Here is a 22,381-nt window from a genome sequence, read left to right as displayed (position 1 = left end):
CACACACAGCGTGTGTCCGTGGGAGGCTGTCTGCAACTGTGCTTTTCCAACCACCTCCTCTCACCGTTTCTTGACCTCCTCTCCAGTCTGCTGAGACAGAGCCTGACATTTGGCCCTGCAGGTAAAGCCAGGTGTCTGCTGGCGCATCGCTCTCAATCAACAGAAGCCTGGATGATTCACATCGTGCCGGGAGGCAAAAGTGTGCAATATTTCGAACTTTGGCTTTCACAATCGACCCTGGATTCAAGTGTCCTTGCATTTAGAAGCTTAGCGGCCTTTTATGTATCTGAGTGTTACGACATGACAAGCTGCTAGCCTTCACAACAAAGACAAAAGTGAAAGGAAATTGGAGCACAAGGTTTTTTAAGCACTGAAATCTTGATTTAAGATTTTTGAATGTGGGCCATCTAAAAATACAGCAGCAGTACAGAGAAACCGAGTCCATCTTTATATATAAAATAAGAATATAAAACACATCACTGGATATTAGAGCGTTCTCCACCCCCGCATCTCTTATTTTCAGCCCTTTAATAGGAACCAAACAATGCAGAGTTTTTGCACCATCTAATAGGAGCTTCTGTAATTGGCTGCTTGACAGATTGATCACGAAGAGACTCAGGAGACGGAATTCTATCTTCTCTTGCCTCCTGTTGCCTTGTCGCCACGACAAACAGAAATATGCACACTCCATAGATGCCATTTGGATATACTACAACCTGGACGTGCCTTTGAGTCCACACCTGATATGGGACAACAAGCACAATGTTAGCAAAGCACAAAACAGCATCTCTGGTCATCGATCCACCTTTTATCTTATTGTGAATAATGAGTGACTCCCCGCACTTATTGACTTGGTATTTTTATAGTTGAGAGTTTCCTGTATCAGCAATCCCAATTCCTCAGCAGTCCATAAAAGTGTTCATGTAATCGCCCTGAAGATTTATTGTGCACCGTTCTCTGCCCATGTGTGTGTGTGTGTGTGTGTGTGTGTAGTTTCATTACAAAAAACAACTAACAGCACCCACTCGTGGCCTGGCATGCTAACTACAATGTTTTTCAAAAATGCTGCTTTGTAAACGTGGACATTTTCTGCAACAAAAACACAAAGCGGATGAGCTTTCACTTGAAACGTTATGTAAAGGGCCTATAACAAATAAATCTCCTCAGCTCATGAGTGTGCTACGACATCAACACTGAAGACATGTAATTTGTCATATACATTTCTGAGCGCTCCTTCTTTCACCAACTGTCAGCAGACGACTTGGATCACGAAGATCATTGTCTACAGTCATTTTTATTTTTGCATGAGCCTGCTTGGATTTTCTCTGGATGCCCTGTCTTCTTTATTGTGTATGTCTAAATGTGACTGTCTCCTTCTTTTCTCTGTGATTGACTGGCTTCCTGTTCAGGATTTCAATCAAAAGCGATCTGTAGTACGTAAGCCCAATGTACAGGCTACAAGGGTTATAGCTTGATGTCCATGAGTGGGAATGTGACGAAGATCAAATTCACAAAATATCGTGAGACGTGTTGACGCAAGAAACAAAACAGCAATGCTAAAAAAAACTACCTTTCAGCAGGTATGACATTTTGAGTTTATACAGGTTTTGCTATTGATCATAATGGTTAATTGGCAATGAAATATCAGTGCTTGAATTTCAGCCATTTCAATATGAAGAAAATAGTTTTCAGTTTAATCTTCTGCCAATAATTTATCCTCAACATGCACGCATTGTAAAATTTTCGGGCTTTGGTCGTTTTCCATTCAATCCATCTCATATTATGTCAGTATGTTTGAATTCTTCAGTCAAAAACCAACACAATGGACTTATTTTCTAGTAATTTCACCAATAAAATATATATTAGAAACTCCAGATGAAGTCGGCGTCTCTGGGACTCATGCAATCTTCAAACAATTTATTTTTTAACAAGACTTTGTGATTGGGATTTCAAGCCACTTTCCAACAAAACAGACGGCAATTGTAGACTTTGTAAAACATATAAAAAGGTGTTTTCACCACAGCACAACAAATCCAATAAAAAGCTTTACAATTTGTCCACACTTGAGAACAATTTTTTTTTTTTTTTACAGGCCATATGGTGCAGAGGAAAGCCAATAGCAGTTTGACTGAGCTGAGTCTGAAGTAGTTGTATGTTCCAAACGCTCTCCATCTGGGTTGTCACTTTTATACAATCTCTGAAAAATCTCCGGAAGTAAAGGTCCCGGCAGGTCAGAGACTCCCGTCGTCCTCGCAGCACCGGCAGTGGATGTTGAAGGCTAAACGTGATTCCTCCGGCGTGCTCGGCCCCATCAGTGAGAGAGATTGAATCAGAGCGAGGTCTGGTGTGGATGCACTGTGACCCCGGATAGTTGTTTGGAACTCGTAATGTTCTGTATTAAATCCTGACCACCTGTTCTCTGCCCTCTCTGAACGAGCTGCACAACGAAGGACGGCTTTTCTCCTCCATGTGATTTTAAGAGCAATTGGACACAAATCCATCCTCTCCTTCAAACATTGCTCAGATATTTTCATTCTATGCATCCATTTGTGCGTCACTGATTTAAAAGCTCAACTTAAACCAAACCAACTTAAAAAAAAAAAAAAAATCCACTTAAGTCTTAATAAAATACTTCAGTTCTGCATGTACATTGTTTCCAAGTGTCTGATGGCAGAGTTGGTGCCTCTCACCTTGTGTACACAGCAGGCTGAAGAACATCACAGTTATGTTCTAACATTTTCCAAAGACACCTTTGGAAAATGTAAATTTCTTCAAGACTCAGATCACAGTTGTCTGCATTTCTGGAATGGAGTGAAGATCATTTCTTTGATTTAAACATATTAAAAAGGAGATAATCACTGATTTTAGGCAGAAAAATGATATGCCAGAAGAAAGCATCCTTCATAATCAAGAGGTCGGAATTGTTGACTCCCACCAATATCTTGGCAGTGTTTGACTCAGCTTGAATTTGACGAAAACACTGATTGCCAAATGGGTCAACCAAGAATTAATTTCATCCAGAAGCTACATTTTCTTAATGTCTCTGACACAATTGTGAGAAATTTTGACCAAACAGGTATCAAACACCTGCTGAGAAATGTGCTGTTAAGCTCCTTGTTAGACGAAAGCAAGCAAAAAAACAAACAAAAAACAAAAAACAAAACTGAAATATTAAACAGTAGAATATTCAAAAGCTTAGAGAAGGTCACATTAAGTCCACCTGGAAATGTTATAGTGCATGCTCAGTTCACTGGAAACTTTTTGGAGTAGTGTATGAAATGATAAATTAACATTAACATAAAGTATTCTTACTTTACTGACAGTGATGTATTGTTTTGCAAGCTGGATTTGCAGGGTGAAATACACTAAAACCAAATAGGAGATAACTGGGAGAAAAATAATTAGTACAAAAAAAAAAAGAAAAACAAATAAGTCAAGTCTGTTTTGAGGTTTGTTTCCTTTAACCTGATTTTTTTAGTTAAACCTTGAATGATTTGAACATTTGAACATAGAAGTGAGACAAGGTTACTATCCATCATATATCACTCCTACCATATGCCCTGTGTACTCTGTTGAGGAACATTAGTAGCCTAAACGGGGATGTGTCTGATTTATATATGTTGGTTTTATAGATGACACCCTGCTGATGGAATGCAGACATTTGCTCTCAATGGATCCGTAGTTTGATGGAGCGAATCAAATTTTGCACAAAGGAACAATGCTGGTTTTGTATTACAGGGAGAGCCAGGAACACGCGGCTGATATATATAAAACAGGAGCCACAGACTCAAAACTACCCTCATTTACATTCACCTTAATCTCATCCCACTTGGAAACACGATCAGACGTCTCGTCCTGCAGCTTGGCTGCTTCCCGGAGCCTCCGATCAAATATCAGCAGTGTTATCACCACCTTTCAGACCTGACTGTGACTTAGCTGCACACTCCACTGCTACATATTAAACAGCATGTGAAAGTGTTTGGAAAAGAAAGTTCAGGCTGGTTAGATGCCGCTGAGATCCGGTGATTTTACAATATAGCTTCAACATCTCATTGGTCAAACATTTGAACATTTGTTTCTGAGATATTTTGACAGAGTTGCTCCTGAAAACGATTAAATCACTAAAAACAGCTAGAATCAAGGCAAAACCAACATTTATAAAAAAAAAAAGAATTAAAAAACAGATTCCTTATTGGACTTTAGTGAACTTAAATACAAGAAAAAAATAATTTCATTATCTGAGTACTCTTCCAACACTGGATAAGTTGGTTATTGGTTTTGTGTTGTTCTGCAGGTCCAAACAATATTTTCTGGAAGCTAAAAGTTAGTCTAAATTCAGACAACAAGTCTTCGTGCCTCATTGCTGAATATAGTACCCATAACCCACAACAATATGTGCTAGAGATGCATAATACCACTTTTTAAAATTACGAGTACTACCGGTAACCTTCAGTTACTTGCTGACGCCGAGTATCGATACGGGTACTTATTAAATACCATTAAGCTTAATTCATCAGATTAGCATTGCCCATGATTCATTGCTGGTTCACCACTTCTCCTTCCTTGGATCTCTGTGGATTCAAACTGACCACTTCAGGCAGGGAACGGCCTGTGAACGCTATCATTTCAGAGAGTTGTTTAGTAATCACAATTTGCCATGCTTGTCTTTTTACCTCCATCTAACACCAACTTTGAGAGAAAAACAACCACTTGCTGGCTCATAAGAGACTTCAGGGTGAACTGGTGTTGGTCCTCAAGAGAGACACAGATGATACAGAAGTCAACATGAGTTGTTGTGCAGTGAAATCCAAAAACTGTGATCAGATGAGTCTCACAAGGACGAGCAGAAATAGAGCAATGTCAATTGAAAACACTCCACTCCAGCCATGAAATAAGTGAGTCACATGCTGTTCAGACGGTGAAGAATCGCCATCATCCAGGTCATCAGATCCCTCCTCTTATCCAGAGAGCTTCATCCGTTTATAGTTTCAATATGTCAGACAAATCCAGCTGCCCTCGGTTCACCTATTGAAAATGGCTCTAAGTAGTTTTGCTTCTGGGAAAATTCACTGGTTAATTTCATTGAGCACAATAAACAAAACTGAGCCTTGCAAAACAAAAAGCACAGTAAGTGGAAGAAGAGACTGTTTGGCAGAGATAGCAGGACTGTTTTATTGGATCAACTGGAGTGGAAGAAAGAAAAGAAAAGAAAGGGACGCTCCAAACTTGTTCAGGGAAGAAATATATTGTTTATCACAGGTGGGGTCCGGAGAGAAAATCCACTCTCTGTGAAGGGAAACAGCCCATCCCTCAGCAGATAGTGGTTTTTAAAAAAATACAAACAAAAAAACCAACCTAAAAATCTCCACTGTGTCCTGGACTGACCCGACTCACTCATCGAGCCGTTTAAAATCTACAAGCATCTTGAAACGCAGTTAACACGAGAGAGCTCTTTGAGAAACACCGTGATTTCACAGGCTTTAATATTTCTGAATTTTAAGACACTTTTAGAGGCTTTTGCAATATGATTTAATGTTAGTGAAACACTCCAACCTTTGTCTCTTGTGCCCGTACTCCGGCAACCTGATTTCCCTTCACTGTCAATCAACCACAAACATAGAACCACAAACAAGAACAAGTCTTCATCTGTTGGCAGTCATGAAGCAACTGAAACCATTTCAAATCAGGTTTTCATCATTTGCTACAACATAAAATGTCATGTAAGTGACACCGAGGTGATGATGACAATGAATGATGAAAATTTATATTGTTGGAAGGAAGAAAAGCTCAAAAGTCTCATTATCTGCGTGTCCCAACACAACCATCAACAAAGAACATGGCATCACAGTGAGAGTGTCAAAAAGTGAGGAATACCTTGAGTCCTCCGCACTCGGCTGCTGATCCTTGGTCCACTCCGGTGATGTAAATACCCAAAGCGTATTCAGCTCCTCCTCTGATCATCAGGCCCAGCGACCGGCCGTCATCCAAAACCAAGTTCACCTATTTAAAGAAAGACAAGGATGAACGAATGAGAAAACTAACGTGACACTTCCAAGTGTTGTTTTGTGTTGTTTTCCGTAACAAGCGACCGGATGTCCTCATGTTGTTGGCTGCATGTGAGGGGGTGAGGAAGTGAAGTGGATCTGCTCTGACTCGGGATTCACCAGCAACAAGAGGAGCAACGCTGACGCGGTGAGTCGGAGTCTGTAATGATAAAGTCCAATACGCTCTGATGAGACGAACGACTGCTTAAATTGGTCAATCAGCTCGGCTCATCACAAGCCTCATCTGTGTCATTTCCTCTGATAAGCAGCCTCGACAATATCTGACACAGTCTGAATTCAAATAAATTCTGTATGCTGAAGAAACCAATTAATAGACTGGGACAGCTTTTTTAAGTTTATCCTGAATTATTTTCAAATTTGAATGATACTATTCTCTGAAATTCATATAGATATGATGTCTTTGACAAACGTTATCCTTTTATTATGCTTTTAAAGCAAATAATTATGTTTATTTAGGTCATTTATCTTTAGTTTTGTGTTTATCCTGGAGGATCTCCTCAATCAGGTCAACATGTATGCATCACAGAAGTACAAGAATCTAGAGAATCAGAGTGTTCAGTGAACATCTGGCTAGAGCGAGGGTGCAATGGTCCTTGATCCACCAAATGCAGGAAGACTATTAAAAAGACACAGAACCACATTTAATATCAATTCTCAAAAACACAAATCACAATTGTTGAACTGATCTCAGAAAAAAGTTTTTACTAAAGTTATGTGAGTGTCTTTGATTGCTAGTTATCAAGGTGTACTAACTCTATGAGCACATCTTGGGTTAACTGAAATTGCTAATTGTAGATTACTAGACTGACAGCTATTGGCTGAAGGCAAATACATGTTTATTTTCCCCTTATTACAATAAGGCATGTTTATTTGGATAGCACATTTTGCAGTAAAGACATTCCTTGCCCTCTACTACAATAAAGAAAAACAAATACCAAAAGATACATGAAGTCAAACGTTAAAAGAATGAAAAAGCAAATGGAGAAAGAATGTAACACAGGTTATACTAGAATGAATTTTAATCCAAATTTCAAAGAACCATGTCAGTCGATTCTCACCAATAAACATTTTTTGTTACTTATTAAATGAGTCCTATTATGGAAAATGGACTTTCTAATGGTTTTCCAACAGTCATTTATATCCCCATACCTGGAATGACTCCCGAGGAGTGAAGAAAGTCAGTCATCTGTCTCCCCGGATTGTTAAATTTTTTTAAAAGTGTGTTGCTCCAATGAGCCAATCAGAAGTAAAACCCTATAGTGTGTCATCGGCGGTTCAACCAATCCCAATCAAGCTAGGCCCTTCCTTTGATTCATCCCACAACCAGGCAGCTCTGCTCTGGCACATGGCACCATGAGAGGAAGCACTTCCTCCTCTTCCCAAGATGGGAATGTGTGGGCGGAGCCAGTCCAGCTCACGCAGACACAGCACATTCTGAATGTAGCTCCTTATTATTTAAATGGATGGACATCAAGGAAAAGATGGATTTGGGTCAATAAACTTTGAATACAATGTTTTTAGACCAATGAGACCATGTGAAAGTGTTGAAAAGCTGGATAATATGAGCCCTTGAAAATCTCTTTTGGTGGGTAACATCTTTTCACATTTTATTTCTAACTGCTTAACCTCCAAAGAAAAATCCTCCTACATCCAACATAATGACTCACAAGGCCACATTTCAAATAGATGTATTTAACAAATGTTTTAATAGTATTCTTCTGAAAGTACAACACCTGTTACAGTGCTTGTCACATCTGCAAGAACAACAGTGAAGACCGATAATCCATAGATATCAGTGAGAAATGATGATAATACATTTCAGAACTGCTCCTTACAAACACGTCAGCCCAAACTTTACAAATGACAACGACGCATTTCTCAGCAGAGAAGACCTGCTGAGACACACACCACCATTAAGCGCTTCAATCAGCAGCTGAAACAGCACCCGACGCACGGTGAAAACAACCAGGACGTAACAAATCACCTCTGATTCCTCACTGCGCTTCCTCCATACCATTCCACACTGCAGTCCTGTAGCTTGCTTTCATTATGGAGGGACTGCGGCACTGGTGGGACCGGGGAGCCGCTCTTATTTTAAAGAGCATAAATATAGGATTTCTGTTAAGGAAAACTGTACCGATAATGATAGACGGCTGCGCCATGTGTACAGTAGCGCAGCCATTGACATTAAGCACCCATCCACAGTGCCAGGCCCTGATGTATGACAGCGTTTGAAAGACTCGGGTGGTCCTATTTGCAGCGTGTGCTGGAGGCTGCGGGGTTTGATGAAGGGTTCATTTGTCTGATGAAAGTGCTTCGCTCAAACCCACTGGTGGGGCTTCTGCTCGGTATAATCTGCTTTTCTTTGTTTGTAGTCTCGAGGTCATCTCATCAGCGCTGTCCCTTAACTCCAAAGCTATTTGCTTTGGCCTTCCAGCCTTTTAGCCCCACGTAATTAAGTCATTGTCTGATGCTGAGGCCATTTCTTTTATAACACGCAGCGTTGCTTGCTAAGCACTTACCAATGTTTACTCATGTGCTCTTTTTATTGGAACAAAGACTGACTATGCACGCAGTTATGTGCTGAAGCATTGAAATTGTCGGATCATGAAGGTGGTTGTTGCGTTAATGAAGCATGAAGTTGATAATTGTTTATGAGTGAATACAGCCACAAAAAAGCTGCATAGGAAGAGGTATGGAATTTATGAATTTATTGAATTATGGTTTCAGATTAGTTTTAATAATCCGAATTTCATCTTATTAAAATTCTGACCTTTTGATTCCGCTGCTTACTTAGCGATTCAAACATCTGCTGTCATTATGGTCAGATTGAAGAATTCTCCAGGGCCATCAGAAGAAAGGTTGAGTCTGATAGTCGACTTAAAGAGATTGCGTAATTTTAAATGGCTTATTACACTATGAATAGCTTCCTTCACAGAGCTTCAATGACATCAAGCAACCACCCAGCATCTACAACTCTAAAGGCCAATTCATGTTCCATAAGAACAAGACAAGTCCGGCAGTGCCGGCCGTCCTGGCCGAACTGTGTAGGAGCCACACTGCTGAAACTTCGGCACTGACATGTGCTGCGCAGGCGTATTCCAGCTCGCTAATAACCATCAGTGATATTTTAACATCACGACTGAATGAGCACCATAGCTTGTTAAAATGCCGTGATGCACCTGAACGCATCACTCAAAGCGGTCAGCTCCTGCACTTAAACCTGGACAAACATCGCGCTCGTTCAAAAAGTCTCTCTTTTATCACTGAAACAGTTCAGCGAAGTGCATTTCTGACAGCACAGGAGGACAGAAATAAACTGTGCAGTTTAAAAGTTAAAATGTTGCTTCACAGACTGCTGTGAGGGGGCGTGGCCTGCGAGTTCACGGCCACGAAACACAACTTTTGAAAATGCTCTGAGTCCCTCTCTGTGGAAACGAAGCCAAACTCAATTTTTTTTGACTGTGCATGTCCACCACGGCCATCATAACTAGTTCTTCTGCACGTGCTCAGTCGATGGACAATAAGAACAATATTTTCTTCAGTGTCATAACTCCCAGTCCTTCTCCTTCTTCTCCTGGATTTAATAGCAGTTTGCATTCGGACAGTTGCATTACCACCATCTGCTGGTTCTATCTATCTACATTGTTCCCCACTGCTGTCGTCGTGCCTGCTGACTGTTTCCGTCTCTCTCCTATCAGCAGCTTTTTCATCCCTGATGACTGTTTCCCTTCTTCTTCTTCACTTGGGTTCAATGGCAGTTCACATCCGTGAAGTTGCACTACCGCCATCTGCTGGTTCCAGCTCGTCCACACCATTCTGACCGCTCCAAAGAAAGAAAGAAAGAATAACTCCAGTCCACATTCTCCTGGGACTTGGTAGTTTTATAGTTGACAGTCACTGTAGTAACAATCCAACATGGTCGTCTGTCCATACGAATGTCTGTGTTTTCCCATGGTTCATGTTTATAGCATATTGTTCTCTGTGTAGATTCATTACAGAAACAAACAACAGAACGAACTAACTTCAAACCTTGTTGTGGAAGCAGGGCCTAAAATCCACCCTATGTCTCAATATTTGACTGCCTCTCTGTTTTGGCTCTGTGATGGACTACTGACCACTTGCTTCAGTTTTTTGTCGAATGTTGGCTCGGATTGATTGAAGTGCCTCATGGTGCTAATTTAGATAAAACCATAAAAGATGGATGAATCAAGATGTGAGGGGAAAAAAATAATTTGATCTCTTAGCTCATCTTTATTAACAGATACTGGTTCAGAGAACTACACAAGGTAACAAATTGGTGAACCTTAAAAAAAAAAAAAAAAAGCACCAAAAAGTGCCACTTTTTTGCTTTTTTATTTACATAACCAGCTGGAGGAGCTTATGCAAAGTGTAAGTGACGGCACTGACTCCACATAGCTTTGCTGGCTTTGTTTTGCATGGTCAACTTAACCCAGCATATTCACAATAAGCACGTCATGTTTCACTTTGCCTTCTGAGAGAAGCACAGCTCTGCTTTTCTGTGCCAGACTTCAAACTGCACTCTCACTCCGTCACAATACGGCTCCTGATTACTGGGGCTGATCCTAATGCGGTCCGCTCCGTGCCAAGACTGAAGAGAGGCATCAGATGCACCCTGGCGATGACAAGATGGCACATATGCAAATGTCTCTATTAAACAATGTCTCTTTCAACCCTCTCACCCACTCTCGCAGAGATTTGGCACCTGCAAGACAAGTCCTACTTTTATTGTTGAGTGCTTACTTGTCATTGTCTGGCTTTTTTTTTTTTAATAACACCTGTCTGCCTGCTGGCGACACGCCAACCACCTTTTCCCACCTTTGGGGATCTGGAGTCTCACATGTTCTCTGTGACATTTATGCAGACATGGAGAATAGTTTTAATTAGCAGACTCATCCGACTTTTATTGGCACAGCACCGCAGCTCTCAGAGCTAAAAAAGGCATCAACTGTTTTCAGGGAATCAATTCAGCGGAGCCTCAATGATTTCCCGTCACTCTGTTTTGGTAAGCAAAGGATTCGTAGGGCTTTTGTTTACCATATCTAACAGCTATCAATCACGGGAAGGATTCAAGACTGATTAACGGTGTAAAAGTGTTATATAACCTGAACGGATTCAATCTTCGTCACGTCAGAGGACTGAGTGGTACTTTTGCTACCATGCAGTGTCAGCTCTGGAAAACGGTGTGGCTGCACCCCATGTTTCAGTCTATTATGCTCACACTCATTAAAGTGATTACAATCAACACAGGGGTGCCAATCTGTGCAATAATGGAGCAGGCCAGTGTCCAAGGGAGTAAAGTATAGGTGGGAAATTCACACTCAACTATTTCAGAGGGCTGGCCGTAAAAAACAGAGAAAGAAAGTAAGCAACAAATAACAAAGGGAGCTATGAAAGACTTACTTTCACACATTCACTGATTACATGACCCATGGAGTTGGAGTGAGAAGTCGGAGGTTGTTGGGAGTTTGTGATCAGAGCCTTGATCGCTATGAAAACTCTGTCATGTCCTTGTCTCTCCAACCCCAACCAGGACAGTAGAAAACCCCCACGCCGAGTCTGGTTCTGCAGTTTTATTCCAGTTTAGTGGGAGTTTTTCTTTCCAACCGTCTACTCTGCCTGCTCATGTGGAAATGTTGTTATTCTTCTGGTATCTTAAATAAAAACACAGTCTTGAGATGACTGTGTTTTTAGTGCTGCTATAGAAATACAATATACACAATACACAAAAGAGTAGAATACAAAAGTAATCTATACTTAGTTAGCACAACTGAAATCAAAGCAAACGTTGCATTACTGACAGCTTGCAATCTAGAGACAAAGCTACACATCAAGTCATTCAGGCCCTTAATGGCTTGAGATTAAGATTCTAAATTGCTTGTTTTAATGTATTTCTTTCATTTGTTTGTAAAACGTTGAAGTATATATTTAACTTCTTTGTAAAGTTTTTATGTATAGATTTTATTTCTTCAAAAGCACTCTGAATTGTTTTGTGTCTGAGTGGTGCTTTATAAATAAATGGGATTTGCGAAATATTGAATCCAACTTTGTAGCAGAAGTTAAATGGAAGGAAGTATGAGTATCGTGTCATCTATTCAAAAACTTAACAATAATGTCTTGCATCCCAAAACACTGGCGATTTCTGTCACCTCATCGTATTATACTAATGAAGACGTCCACTCAACTCCACTTTAAATTCAACCAGGAGTCTCACACAGCATCAACCACCTGCTGTGATTGTTCAGTTGCTACATGAGCAATTTCACCTCAAATGACACTGAATATGAAAGACATAAATATATTGAGTCATGGTGACCATGTTAAACATGGACTTGAACAAGCGTTGTGTCTTCTGCTTTGTATAATAATTAATTAAGTTATGGTGACGGATGAAGTCAAACTTTCAGGTCTCCCTTCTCATTCATTGATGTATAAAAAGACGGTGGGTGGAAACCTGAACGTACAAATCCGGGTGTATTTCTCAGTTGCAAAGCAGCGTGATAGAGTAGTGCAGAATCTTCCAACGATGCTTTGTCATCACATCCCCCTGTGGTTCATTCTTAAGAGCTGTTTGACACATTTCCAAGGACAGAGTTCTCATTTTAAGGAAAGTCTCAGGTTGATTCAACTTCAACTTTAGTCCTAAAGTTCTAATACATTCCCACAATCCTATATGCATGTACAGGTTTTGATAATATAATGCAGTTTACAGGATTTTTTTTTTTTTAGCACAACAGAAACCCCAGCTGCTGCTTATGAATAAAGATGCAAATTTCATTCAGAAATGTTCTGCTTTACACTTTAGTCATAACTTAAAGAGATTGTTAAGGCTGATTTTGGTCCTCACCATGTAGCAACAGTCACTAATAAAATAGTTCTTTAGTGTGCTTATAGGGGAAATTGCACCATATGTATATTACATCCTCACACGACATTAAACATATTAATGCCAATTTATAAATCCCCAATAAAACCTTTTTATCAGTTTTATTTGACATCCAATTTATGTAGCCTGAATTAACATTTCAGGTCTGATACTGCTGAGCAGTTATTTTCCCCACACTTTAACTGTGGAGAAATGTATGTGTGATCTGATTCTCACAATCACTTCAGATTCTTTCACTGTGAAATTAAGTACACAACAGAGTCGAAGGCGATAAGCAGAAAAAAAAGGACCCGCACACCTGCTGGACTCATTCTTGTGCTCCGTTGACGCTTGAAAGGATTCTTTGTGGAATGTGACTTGGTAGCATCTCTCATGCCAAGGACACAATCATGTGATAGAGAAACACCCTCAGGCGATTCACCTGCAGCCTGTAACATCACAGTACACACCAACTCCACTGGTTCCATTGGTTGCTTTTAAAGGTCATATAACTGCAGTGTTGTGCTCATCTTTACCTATTAGGAGACAACGTGTAACGCAAGTTAAAAGTAAAATATCTCATAACCATGATATGGGCTTATTCCTCCTAATTACTTTCCCAATCAGATTTTTTTTCTCTTTTTTCTGGAACATATTCAAGGCATAACTAACTAATCTAATCTAATACTATACTAACTAAACTATACTAACATGTACACATTACATCACACATCTAACCCTGACCCACGTCAAGAAAAAAAAGAAAAAAAGAGAACAAAAAAAAAGAAAAACACGTCATGTGGACGGTCACGTCCCCCACAAGCCCTCCAGGAGGCTTGTGGGGGTCAAGGGTTTTACTTGAAGACCCAGAATTGGGGACTGTCCACTGTGGGGATCAAACCGGTGTGTGTTTTTCTAGGTCCTCCGCCTTCTTCATGAAAAGACGTGCCTGTCTTGACGACTCTAAACAGCCCATAGCTGTTCATTATTGTGTGCATTGTGTGGTGTCCACGGCAACCATGGTGGACTCCAGCCCCTGCAGCCCTCACTCAGATAAATCTCATTTGATGAATGTTGAGATGGGTGGATGAAAACACTTAGATTCACTCTCTAAGCACTGTTCTTTGATCATTCAAGAGCTCAGTTGCAAGGTTGGATATTGACCGCCATCAAACATTTACAGTGAATTTACTGCATCAAATTGGGACACACAGGATTATTTACCCTGACAACAACAACGATTTCATCGCACATATATTCTAGAGACGTCCCAAAAAAAATAAGATATGACGCAATTAAGTGGAGGAATGTCATTCGACACAGTCACTTAGCTAAATGGTTTGACGGCTCTGGAAGCTTTTACTTTCACTACTGTAATCTGGCCTCCATCATGCCTTTTCCACACAGATGAATTTTAAATGATGGCATGATATAACTCTTCCAGTGACATGCAGTCAAGGTCGGCAGGATAGGCAGTGCCTACCCAAGGCTGAATATTTGTGATGATTACAACATGATAAATTATAATCTACTTTGTGAGTTACCGTACATTGTGAGTTTTCCTGAAGGCTCAGATGAGCGGGTTCCTTTAAATGTTGTCGCCGCAAGGAATTGTGGGGCAGCATGAGCTCGTCTCCTTTACTAAAGGATGCATCAGTGATTCCCATGCTAAAGGAGGTTTAAAGCATGATACTGCAACTCTCAGCTCTTCCTCAATGTTTAGCTGGGACCTGGACTTGGTCTTCAGTGCAGCAACAGCAGAGAAGCCAATCTCATAACGAATAGATGTTGCAGAAGGAATAAGAATGACCATAGCCCTCTGCCAAAAGAGTGGACACTGCCTCTCTACACTATTACTAGAATTCACTCAGTGTCTGTGATGTGAACCTCAATGTGGAGTCAGATATCATGTCACTGAATCGGTCCTCTGCAGAGCTAAAACCAGTTGGAGTTGGCGCATTGAAGAGACCTCTCACCCAGTCATACTGGGAACTGTTTTCAGGGAAGTAATTTTTAAAGTATCCCATCAGTGATGAAATATGCTGCTTAATACACGGAATCACTGAGGTGGCATCATAGCCAGTAGTGCCAACAAATTTATGCAGGTTCTCAAATGAATCAGTGTTTCCTTCATCAAGTTCCCCGTCCCACATTGCAAGCTTTCGGGTGAAAGAGTGGCTCTTGTCTGTGACCCGAGGGAGGTGTTTATCTTTCCCTTGAAGCTGTAGATTAAGTTCATTTCGCTTTTCAAATATGTCACCCAGGGAGGCCAGTTTCACAAGAAAGTTTACATTGCAAAATTTTGCTGTGACTTCATACTTGTGCGTCTTCTCCAAAAACACTCTTATCTCCTCTCTGAGCTCAAAAACCCGGGACAAGACCTTTCCTGGTGACAGCCACCTTGCTTCACTATGAAACAGCACAGTTTGATGTTCAGCTCCCATTAAGAAGACTCTTGTTTTTAGTGGTCTGGTCTTTATAAAGTTGCCAACACCTGCAATGTCAGTCATAACTTCACTTAATTTAGAGGAAAGGTACCTTGATGCCATTGCTTCTCTGTGTATGACACAGTGTGTCCACTCAGAATGAGGCGAGGCCTTCTTGATGAGTGCCTGGAGCCCTGCTCTCCTCCCTGCTATGGCCTGTGCACCATCACTGCAAACACCAATGCAGTTCTCCCACTTTAGCCCATTCTCAGTCAGGAAGCTGTCCAGCATTTTGAACAGCTCTTCAGCTGTGGCTCTGTTTCTGACATATTTACAAAAAAACTAGATCCTCACACAGGCAGTGTGTCATGTCAAAACCTACACAACCAATAAACAAACAGTCTTTGTTGTTGTCAGTTCCTTCATCAAATTGTAAGGTGAAACATTTGCCTTTGAGTTCATGTCCCAGCTGATCACGAAGATCGTGAGCAATGTCATGTTTACGTCGGCCGATATTGTCATTGGGCAGGGGGATAGTTTTTATTTTTGCACCACTTGCGTCATCCAGCATGACAGAGACCACGTGTAATGCTGCAGGCAGTATCAGCTCCTCTCCTATGTTGTGGGGTTTTTTTTTGCACTTAGCGATTTGGTACACTACTTTATATAATGCTAACTGTGCTCGCTGGCTTGCTGACATAGTTTTCACAAAGCGGGATGATTGTTGTCGATAGTCAGCATGCTTTCACTGACAAAACTCTAGCAGCTTATCAGCGTGACTTAAAAGCAGCTTATAAGGCGTCACTTAAAAAGTCTATAAGTGACGCTTTAATATATTTGGCTTCATACTGTCCGCTGCCAACGTTTTTACACAGACGGACGCTACATACGCTTCGTCATATTCTTTTATTCTCTCAGTCCGAGCCTCTCACTTGCTCTCCTCTTTCTCTCTCTGTCTAACTCCCGCTCTGTACTGTCAGCGTGCATGTTTGGTGTAAAAACCACACCACCTACTGTAGTGGATGTACTATTACACTTTGTTCTACTACGACAAAAACATCATGTTCCCCTGGCATTGCATCGTGCCCCCCCCCCCCCCCCCCCCCCCCCCCCCAGGAGGGGGGTGCTCCACTATTTGGAAAGGAGTGTTGTAGTGTCACAAAGCTGATTACTGCAATGCATTATGGGACTTGGGTTGGCGGTGTTTCAAATGTCTTTATCTGGGGTTATATGAGGCTTGTTAGTGTTGGTGATGATTGTGTTGTGTTTTCTGTGCTAGTTAGTTGATCTCGTTTAGTTTAGTTTAATATTTGGAAGCTGGCCACCAGGGGTGAAAAGGGTTTTGTGTGTCATGTCATCCTGCCATGATGTTCCTGTTTGTTGTGTCAAAACAGAAGTCTTTGCTGGCAGCAGTTGGTATGAAGGGAAAAGCACAGTTTCATTTGTTACTTCTATGCATCACTTGTCACAATGCTTAACTCATGCTCATGGCATGTTATTGAACTCTTTAATGCTCATGGCATGTTATTGAACTCTTCATACTTAACGCTGAAAGATCTTCACAGATCTGATGCAACAAGACCTCAGCCAAGCACAACACAGCCTTTATCAACATGGATTTCCATTTTCCAATCATTATCTGCATGAGACTAAATAGAGCCTATATTATAAGCTAAGATAAAGATGAATCCCTCCCTCAGTGCTCTGACAGCTCTTCCCTGGGTGATGACAGGGTAAGGGTTGGTGGCGCTCAAATTCCAATTACTGTTATTGTTGTAAGCTGTGATCCATTACTGAGTCACCCTGCTGAAGGCTACAATTACTGTCCATGAAGTTGATCCAGTAAGACATGATGAAACAGAAAAAAGAAGAGACAGTTTCAAAAATACAAGACGCAAATAATAGTCTTCAACAGCAATAACAGGAGACAGTGGAGATGTGCTCCTGCAGGATCTCTGGCTGTTGAACTTGCTGAGTTGTGTGTCCGAATTATTTATGAGCAAATAAAAGGGAATTAATTCAAGATGAGCTCACGTGTATATGAAAATAAAATGCTGAAAAAAGAGTGAACATGTGGCACTGTGTATTCAGTTCCTAGCTCCTCAATGCATTTCCTGTTTATTCAGTTTATCTATTCAGTTAAATTATATTTCTATATCGCCAAATACAATACATTTATTTCAAGGCAAAACCCAACAGTGATGATGGAAAGAAAAAAAACCCTCCTTTTTAACAAGAAGAAACCTGCAGAACCAGACTAAGAGGAGGCATACTGTAAATCCACTCACTGCAGACGAACTTAGTCAGGGGACTCCATGTTGGTCCTTCGGGTATAAACCTATAGTAGCTTCACGACAGGATGGTATCCTGAACCAGCCCTAACTATAAGCTTTATCTGATACAAATATTTTCAGCCTAATCTCAAAGTAGAGACTGTCTGCCTCCTAAACTGAACTGGGAACTGGTTCCACATGAGAGGAGCCTGATATCTCAAAGCTCCGTTTCTGCTCTTTATCTACATCAACGTTTATCTTGCAAGGTCATTGTCGTGACGGCTGGCAGCTAGCGCCTCCAGGTTAACAATATCAAACTAATCTGAGTGTTTCCTAGCATCACGAGCAGCAGGCACTTTTGAGTTGGTATTGAATCGTTTAGCCACCTGATCATGGATCATTCTCACCCCCATCAAGTTTGCAGGGTGTGGATTAGCTTGCTCTGTGATACTTATTTTTATTTATTTGATTTACTCATTTAAAAGGGACCATGTACAATTTAACATGAATGTTGATGCATTGTACCGTAATTGTAATGTAGATTTAGCCGGAGGCGAATTCGCATCGGAAGTCCTGTGGCAAGTAAATGTGACAATTTACAAACAAGACATTCACAGGACAATGTTTAACACTCAGAGATGCATACTAAGACAGGAAAGACACAAATAAATTAAATTACCCCAAAGTCCAAAGAGAAAACCACAAAGTCTGTCACCTGATGTCACCTATGGACCTGCTAGGATTTGATTTATATTTTACCTGAATATACAATGATATGGCCACCTGGTAGTGGAGTGTCCCCAGTGCCAGAGCTGGTTGGACTGAAATGTTACTACATGAGCAAACCTAGAGATGTGTATGCACATTCTATCAATTTGTTTCTTCCACCATCAAAAAAACATGAATTTAAGGCTATAGGTCACTTTACAGTTGCTGACAGGAATGAATGTGTCGTGTGTTTGCCGTGTGTTGGACGGGCTCCTGGTACAGGATGCACCTTGAACTACCAGCTGGGAGTGGCTCCAGTGCCATGCCACCTTCAGATGAAACAAAAGATGGATCAATGGAGAGTACCATGACATGGGTTGGGGTAAAAGTTAATAAAATAATTGAATTACGTGAAGTTCTTGAACATAAGCCTTATTGATTGATTGATTGATGATCCATAAAGGTGCTGGTGACCACATAATGTAACTACTGTTCATATTCACTTGGCATTGCCATTCTGAAGCCACTTCATCCACAAACTTAAAGAAAACATTTTCTGCACATTTACAGAAATAAACATCATGTTATGCACGAGACGCCGCCATCCACACATGAAGCAGCGAATTGGAGCTGCAGATCAGGACGACTCCTGAACAACTTGTTGGTGTGAAGACTCTTGAATGTGATTACAAGCTTTGTGTCTGAGTCTGAAGGTCGCCTCACAGCACGCAGCCGGCTCCAGGAGCTACAGTTCAGTCTGAGGGGAGGGCTGTTTGGGGGATATTTGTTACACTGTTTATAATTTATGGATCAAAGACTTTTATATTTCGTCAGTTACTTAATTTAATTTGCCTTCATGTATTGTCCATAAATATGTAATTTTTTCATCTCCACTTTCACAGTTTTGCACAAGTTTCATAATAAATTCAAAACAAATATTGATGCAGTGCTTCCATGGTAATGTGACTTCTTTGAAGACGTGGCCGATTGTTTGAAAAGTGTGTAATGTGCTTCCAGAGCTCAGGCTTCCTACTTTTTTCTCGTCTCCTTCTTGAAGCAGCTGCATGTTGCTGCGCCGCTGGCTGTCGCTTCTCCTCAGGGTGGCGCTCCGGTGCTCCGGCAGGTCGGGAGGAGGGGACACGCCGCGGCCCTGAGGGTCGACCCAGGTGTAAACGTGGTTGGTGACGTAGCCGCCGGGGATCCGGCCGACGGAACGCACTGAGAGGTTCAGCTTCTTACTGCCCTTCAGCACCTGAGGAAGAGGAAAAGGAAGGCATTTAATAATAGTGCCATAATAACCTTCAAATCTAAACTTTAAAGTTTGTATTTGTCGTTTTGCAGAGTATGCGTGATAAATGGCCCAGTTGATTTAATCAGCCGATTATGGTAATGAGAGAATAATTGGTTATTGGCCAAAAGTTGACTGATTGACACTGATGCTTACTTTCAGTCATAAAATGTAGGTAATATGGGGTTTTCTAATGTCCTTGTGTTACGTATCCAGTAGGGGACATGCCGACTCCTCTCACGTCAACCTCCACCCAGCAGCGTGAAAAGCTGACGGCGCATTTACTGAACCGAGTGGTTTCCCTCAGTAGTAACTAGTTCATAAAATAAACAAATTGATTAATTTCCCATGATGTGCTTCATTGTGTCACATTTGACTGATATGTAAACTCCTTGTCCGTCCACGCTTTTATCGCTGCTGCCACATTAAGGGACGTCGCCATCATGGATGTGAGTCATTGATGCGTCACTAATGGTTCACTATTTACGTCAACGCGCCACCCCAGCACTAAAAAAATTAATCGTCCAATAAATCGGTTAATTACACGCTGGAGGGACTATGTTGCTCGGCTGGCCTGGGAACACCTTGGGGTCCCACCATAAGGCCCTGATGAAAATGTCTATATTTTCGTAAAACCAAACAATTACTAAAGAAAATGATTAAAATCTAAACATAAAGCCAATTTTTTACTGAAACTTTCTGGTGCAAAATACAATAAAATGTCCAAAAACATAGGCCCACACACACACACATACATGGATCCAAACACTGTGGGATGTGAGCAGGAAACATAAAAAAAACCAACCAAAACAAAAAAACCCAAACCCCAAAATTGCACATTTCTTAAAATAAAATTGATTAAAAAAAATTGCATCTTTTTCACCTTCCAGAGCTTGAGAAAACCTCTATGGCCAAACACACACGCACGCACGCACGCACGCACGCACGCACACACACACACACACACACACACACACACACACATACACACACACACACACAGTATTTCTAAGACATTTCTTCTGAGAATTGCTGCCGGACATGCCTCATTGCTTTCTGATAGCCCTCCTGTATGTGCGGATCCTTCCACAGATCAATGTATTCCCATGAGCCCGCTGGTCTAGAGAAATCAAACCCAATGTAGCCGAAGCTCTTAACGACCAAACAGTCCTTGTGGGCCACAAGCAGGCAAGACGGTCTGCTTTCATTTCAAGTAAAAATTACCTCAAGTGCTGCTGATTTGAAAAGAGCAACAGCCTCAAAGTTTGTGTTCCACATCCAAAGGCTCGCTGCAGAAGGAAAATGATGGGAATTGTTACGGGAAACTGTTCTCATCTCTACGATCCTGACACCAAGTGTAAGAGCTGTCTAATTGTGGGAGGAGTCAAAAGGAGGAGCCTACTTTGGTTGGGATTGGCTAAACCCCTGATGACACTATAGAGGGTTTGATTTCTAATTGGCTCATTGGAGCAACAGACTGAAACATGCCAGGAAGATAGATGACCGGTTTTGCTCACTTCGGGGGCGTCATTCCAAGCATGAGGACAATTACTACTGCTGGAAAACCTTTGAAAAGGGAATATGACCTCTTTAAAGTTGTTTCTGTTCTTGTGGCACAGAGTATATGTGATAAAAAAAAGCTAGTATTTCTACAAAACCAAACAATTACTAAATAAAACGACTATAAATTCAACATATAGCCAATTTTAATGAAACATTCTGGTGTAAAATACAGTTAGATGCCCAAGCCGAGGTCTCAGTGTTATGTTGTGTCCACTTCTCTTAAGAAATGAGTTTAAAAAAAATATCAATGTTCTCTTTGAAATTTTTACAATTTGCTTGGTTGTTTTTCCAGATTGCAGCCTGTTGCAGGATGGTTTGGGCCCATATGTCTGATTTTGGACACCCCTGACCTCAGTCATAATTTGGTTCAATACTTTTGTAATTCAACCATCATTCAGTTCAAATCTTTGGTAAACTTCCTGAATAAACGATTCATTTCAAAAAAATTTTAAAGTGCAACATAAGAGGAATGAGGATGACGTAAAACATATTAATCACATTTTTGTACTGACTGCAGCATAAATATAAAACAAATAGTGAACAACCATCAGTATGACAATTGCAGGCCCAGAGGATCATGAAGACAGAGTGAGATTCTAAACCAGTATACTTGTATTTCAGTTTAGTTAAGAGCTGTTCCAAATGCTTCACCTGCAGCAGTGACAAACACAGGAGCTCTATGGATTCAATATTTCTAATTAGTGGCTCATTCCTGCAGTAGGGCTTGGATTGGTGAACTCGAAGGGTTTGAATCCCACTGAATAGTCAAACGTCAGTCATGATCAGCTGTGTAAACGTACAGTGATTTTTTGTTCCTTTATATTTTTATCAAAGCAGTGTTAAGGGTTGTGTTAATGTACATTAAGACTTAAATGACTGTGTCCCTTTCCCAGCAATTCTCTGCAAAGGAAGCACAAAGTGCTTCTGCTGGATTGGCTTTTTCCATACTGCAGCAGAAATGATCTGTTGTCACAGTGCAGCGGGCTGCAGAGGAGGCTCGTCCCTTTGAGCACAACGATCCGACTGAATCAATTTCACAATTTTGATTTGTACCCAGAGATAATAACTGCAGAACCCTGTCAGCAGTGAAGATCCTCCAATTGTACTAAAATGCCTGTCATTGCTCCCTCCTACCACCTCCTCTATCCTCCTCCTCCTCCTCTTTGCGTTAC

The 22,381-nt window shown here is 41.0% G+C and overlaps 1 protein-coding gene across 1 annotated transcript in view; it reads right to left on the bottom strand.

Annotated features, from left to right (window-relative positions):
* The window catches only part of whrna (whirlin a), a gene marked incomplete at both ends in the record, with an annotated part of 220,151 nt that overhangs the window by 97,399 nt on the left and 100,371 nt on the right, over nucleotides 1-22,381 (bottom strand). Inside the window, 2 exons of the mRNA XM_080509813.1 lie at nucleotides 5,875-6,000; nucleotides 19,392-19,610. Coding sequence (XP_080365939.1) covers nucleotides 5,875-6,000; nucleotides 19,392-19,610 — 345 coding nt within the window. The remainder of the gene's footprint in view (nucleotides 1-5,874; nucleotides 6,001-19,391; nucleotides 19,611-22,381) is intronic.

This window comes from Blennius ocellaris, assembly GCF_963422515.1.
Source record: "Blennius ocellaris genome assembly, chromosome: 15".
In the NCBI taxonomy this organism is placed as follows: domain Eukaryota; kingdom Metazoa; phylum Chordata; class Actinopteri; order Blenniiformes; family Blenniidae; genus Blennius; species Blennius ocellaris.
The sequence above is the reverse complement of the archived record's forward strand: the minus strand, read 5'-3'. Positions and strand labels throughout refer to the sequence as shown.